Genomic DNA, 4,841 nt, shown 5'->3' with positions numbered 1-4,841 from the left:
CTTTCCCACCGCGGCCCACCCCCAGGTGGTTATGGTATACAGTGCGCTGCCTACTGAGTGTGTATACGTCCCTGGGACCGGGGCTGAAAGCTGGGCTCTAGACTCGGCGCTGCCCTGAGTGACCGGGGAGACTTCAGGCGAGCCGCTTAATTAGCAGCTCAGAGCATCACAGACCTCGCCAGCACGGTGGTCAGGATGCGAGCTGCCTCCCTCATCCAGACGAATGAGGCAGGAGGCAGGAAAGCACTCAGAAGACTGCAAAGGAGTTTCACATAAAAGAGATACAATTAGCAAACAAACAGAGGAAACAATATCCGGCTTTGCATGTTACCCAGAAAATACAAATTAAAACAGTGAGGCAACATTCTGTACACACTGGATTAGCAGCACTGCTGCGGGCAGTACAATTAGACCCATCCTTCCAGAAGGCAATTTGGCAATAGGATGCAACAGCAATAAAAATGCTCACGCGGCTGACCCGGCAAGCCCTCTCCTGATAAAATCGCTCCTGCTCAGAAAGCTGAAGACCTGAGGGTGGTCACCATGGCGTTATCAGTAACAGCAAACACCAACCAAAGGCGGTGTTTAATATTAATGCATCCAGCACGGCGTGCGTGCCCAAGTGACTGCTGGGAGCTTTAGGGCGCAGGGCTTCTTTTGGAGGTGATCAAAAGATTTTTAAAATGGACTCTGGTGCAAGGTGCATGTCTATGAATGTCCTAAGAAAGTGGCATAGCCCCACCAGCGTGGCTCAGTGGTTGAGCGTCAACCTATGAACCAGGAGGTCCTGGTTCGATTCCCGGTCAGGGCACATGCCCGGGTTGCCAGGGGGCATGCAGGAGGCAGCCAATCAGTGATTCTCTCTCATCATTGATGCTTCTATCTCTCTCCCTCTCCCTTCCTCTCTGAAATCAATAAAAAGTATTTTTTTAAAAAAGAAACATGTATATTTTAAAGGGGTGAATTGTGTAGTGTGTGAATTAAACCTCAATCAAGTTGATTTTTAAAAAGGAAAAGCATTAATTATTCATGCACTTGGCAACATGTGAGTGCCAAGCGTGCCACTGGGTGACGGGATGGGACACAAGCAGGTGGACACCTGCCTCCAGGAGCTTGCAGCTTCCATGGGGAGTGGCGACTAAGTAAGTGATGGACATATGGGGATGACAAGTCCTCCAATAGGCACGTTTCACACTCAAGGGAGAACATTTCAGAGGAATCCAAGCTGTTCTAGGGCAACCAAGAAAGGCTGCCTAGAAAAAAGGAAGGGAGGTCTGGAGGAAGGTGGCACCAGGCAAGAACGAGCCCATGACCCAAGGGAAAAGGGACAAGTGCCAGGGATCAGGATGGCACCCTAAACTCTAAGGCCCAGCGAGGATTCCACCTGGACCGGCTGCCACGCAGGCACTGCGCCTCCATCATCGCCAGGCCACGGGGAGCTAGTCACTGGTCCTCAGCCAGAATTCCATACGGGACCCAGCAGCCAGAGAGCTCTCATGCGTAGCTGCTTGAAAAAACTGAGTCTGGAAGCACTCACCTTGATCCGACAGGAAGTCCAGCATGGTCTGCAGCAGAAAGGACAGGTGCCTGACGGACAGGGCGGGGTTCCCCATCCTCCGGGAGGCGTAGACCAGCTCGTGAAGCAGGCGCATCTGCACAGCAGCCCAGCCTCGGTGCGTGCCTGCCACCAAAGCCACACAAAGTCACAGATCAGAGGCAAGCAGCAGGACGGGCACGGGACTGGCACGTCTATATAATGTGTGAGCCTCGAGGGTCCAAACACAATGCCTCCACCGTCACACTCCCAGGGCAGCAGATGACGTTCCATTTATTTAGCTCAGAAGTGAACTCTACAGTGGTACTTTTTTCATGCATTACCTGGTTCATATTACACTTTCTTCTGTAAAGAGACAATTTTTTAAGTTAACCCATTTTGAAATAGTTATAACAAGGTTGAAAAAAGATTACATTTTCGACAGCATATACCAGTGTTGGGCATACTTCTTTTTTTTTTTTTTTCAACAGAATACTGATATTTGGTGGGTTTTGTTACCAACAACCAAGGACATGACATTCAAAAGCACAGTATTTCTCTGAAGTAGAACAAACGTACAGAAAAGCAGATAACTAGAAACAAGGTTATCAGCAAACTTTTGTGCCACCCCTCCAAAATGACTCAGTGTACATGACATTGGAGGTGGGAACTGTTGGCACAGCCAGTGAAAAGGATCTCTTTTTCTTTTTAATCCTTACTGGGGATATTTTTTCCATCTTTTTTTTTTTAGAGACTGGAAGGGAGGGGGAGAGACAGAGAGAGAAACATCAATGTGAGAGAGATACATTGATTGGCTGCCTCCTGCACTTGCCCTCTCGCCATCCAGAGCCAGGAATCAAGCCTGCAACTGAGGTACGTGCCCTTGACCAAAATTGAACCTGGGACCCGTCAGTCCCTGGGCCAATGCTCTAACCACTGAGCAACTGGCCAGGGCGTGGAAAGGACCTCTGTAAGATCACAGAACTTCAGACTGATTTATTCCATTCTCCTTTGGGCAACAACTACTAGTCTCAGGTTTTTTTTCACCTTCAAATCCCTCGTGAAGAAAATAGTGGTCCCAAGACCCAAACCGAATAGGTCACCCCACAGTGTGGTGTGCCCAGGCCAAGGGGCTTGTAGAAATTTGGGGGAAAGGGCTTAAGGCGCCAATCAGAGGTTCCTCCCTCACTGCCCCTAGCGGCCTCCTCACCCTCTGCCCTGCCCACACAGTGGACCAGTCCTGCTGTGTGTTCCCATGGCACCGCACACACAGTTCCACCGTGGGAGTTATCTGGCAGGTGCAGTGAGGCACCCGTAAACTCCCGTGTTTCTGTCTGTCCTTCCCTTCCCTGTGAACTAGGACTGTCTTACCCACCCGGGACCCGTGATGCCTGGCAGGAAGCTGGCACACAGCTGGTACTCAGCCAGCTTGGGAGTCGGATGGGACGCCTGCTGAGAGACATGCCCATTTTACGGACACACAGACACATGTGTGCAGGGGAAAAGGACATGATTTCTGGGACCGGCTGTAAAATACCTCAACAAAGGACAAATGGGGGGGAGGGGAGGCATAAACAAAGCAGACGTGGCCCAATGAGAGAAAGGCAAGTCCCTGGATTGTTTCCACGTTGTCAGCAGAAGCTAGAACCCAATGCTGACACAAAGCAAGCAGCTTTAAATATATTTTTTTATTAATTTCAGAGAGGCAGGGGGAGGGAGGGAGAGAGAGAGAAACATCAAGATGACAGAATCATTGATCGACTGCCTCCTGCACACCCCACACTGGGGATCAAGCCCACAACCTGGGCATGTGTCCTGACTAGAATCAAACCACGACCTCCTGGGTCATAGGTCAACACTCAATCACTGAGCCATATCCACCGAGCAAAACAAGCCACTTTAAAAAGGATTGAGACGCTGAAATTGATGTCGTGACTAACCTCGCCATAAATTCAAAATGATCCAATTTAAATAATCTCAACACCACTGTATGAAGGAGGCTTTCTTGCTTTAGAACTCGGCAAATATCATTTTGCTGATTTTCTTTTAAATAGATAATGATCCACTTCCTACCACAGGCAATTATGAGTAAGACTGAGTATAAATTTCCTTAATACTAAATAGTGTGTGAGTTGTCATTTCTGTGTGAGTCAAATTGCTTCTCCTATAAAAACTTAAATCTTTTCATTTTTAAGACAGATTTGCAACAGAGGACCCAGCAATAAAGTTTTCAACACTCTTGTATTTAGGAAGCTCACCAATGTGAGAGTTTATCACATCAACTCTGCCTTTCAGCAGTCCCCTGCCTTGCCTGTCTCCTTCCCAAGAGCTCCCGGGGAGATGTAATCCACCGCCCAGGAAAAGGCTGAGCCAAAGGACTGATCAAAAATCTCCACATACAGCCACACAAAGACCAAAATGCCAACGAGCCCCCGAGAGCTGGCAAACGCACGCGGCACACCTGTGCTGCTCTGTGGACTGTGCGGAAGCAGCGAGTGAAAACTCTCATTTCAAGAAATAGGTAGAAATACATTTCAGGTCCTGACAATCCAGTCCACCTTTTCTTCACAGGCTCGGGGCTTGAGCAGATCTCCTCTGAACGCTCGGAGAGAGGGCTGAAGTAGCCCAGGGCACCGCGGAGACAGGTGTGGAGGGATTCTGATTCCTTCTTATCAGCACATCCAGCTGACACTTACCCTCTTCCTTTATTTGATCTCCCGCGCCTACCATCTTGTCTTCCCGAATCTTTCACAAACTGATGGCGAGTGTCCCCTCCTGAGACGGAGGCTAAGGAAAAGGACCTGGGCACTGGGAGGTGTGCACATGTGCTTTGTTTTTCAAAAGAAACATGTTTCGTGCGGTGATTGCAGGAGGGGACGGGAGAGGGAACAGGAGGGATAAATGGTGCTGGCTGGACGGAGACTAGACTTGGGGTGAACACACCCACAGAGACAGGTGACGTGTTGTGGAATTATGCCCTGAAACCTGAATAATTTGGTTAATCAGTGTCACCCCAAAAAATGCAATGAAAAGGGGGGAGAAACACATTCCATTCACCTGATTCAAAAATTAGGTCAAGAAACAAACTCTACTCAGTAAATGTAAACGAACACATGGCATTGTAGCTGCTCATGAGGGGGCTCCCACGTTACACGTATGTGCGGGACACCTGCCCCGTGCTGGGCATGGTGAGAATCAGGGGTCTCGGCCTGACAGGCTCACAGGCTGGGGAGAGGCAGTGGGGAAAACGCCCCAATTTATTTGTAATGTATTTACGAGTTAGGGGAGGTGGACGGGAGCGGAAGCC

At 49.3% G+C, this 4,841-nt stretch overlaps 1 protein-coding gene across 5 annotated transcripts in view; it reads right to left on the bottom strand.

Annotated features, from left to right (window-relative positions):
• TRAPPC9 (trafficking protein particle complex 9) overlaps positions 1 to 4,841 on the bottom strand; it is a 169,490-nt gene that overhangs the window by 124,173 nt on the left and 40,476 nt on the right. For all 5 annotated transcript variants that reach the window (XM_015561498.1, XM_006753258.2, XM_006753260.2 and 2 more), the window contains one exon: positions 1,538 to 1,681. In XM_015561498.1, coding sequence (XP_015416984.1) covers positions 1,538 to 1,681 — 144 coding nt within the window. The remainder of the gene's footprint in view (positions 1 to 1,537; positions 1,682 to 4,841) is intronic.

This window comes from Myotis davidii, unplaced genomic scaffold, assembly GCF_000327345.1.
Source record: "Myotis davidii unplaced genomic scaffold, ASM32734v1 scaffold30, whole genome shotgun sequence".
NCBI lineage: Eukaryota > Metazoa > Chordata > Mammalia > Chiroptera > Vespertilionidae > Myotis > Myotis davidii.
This window is presented reverse-complemented; position numbering and strand designations above follow the sequence as displayed.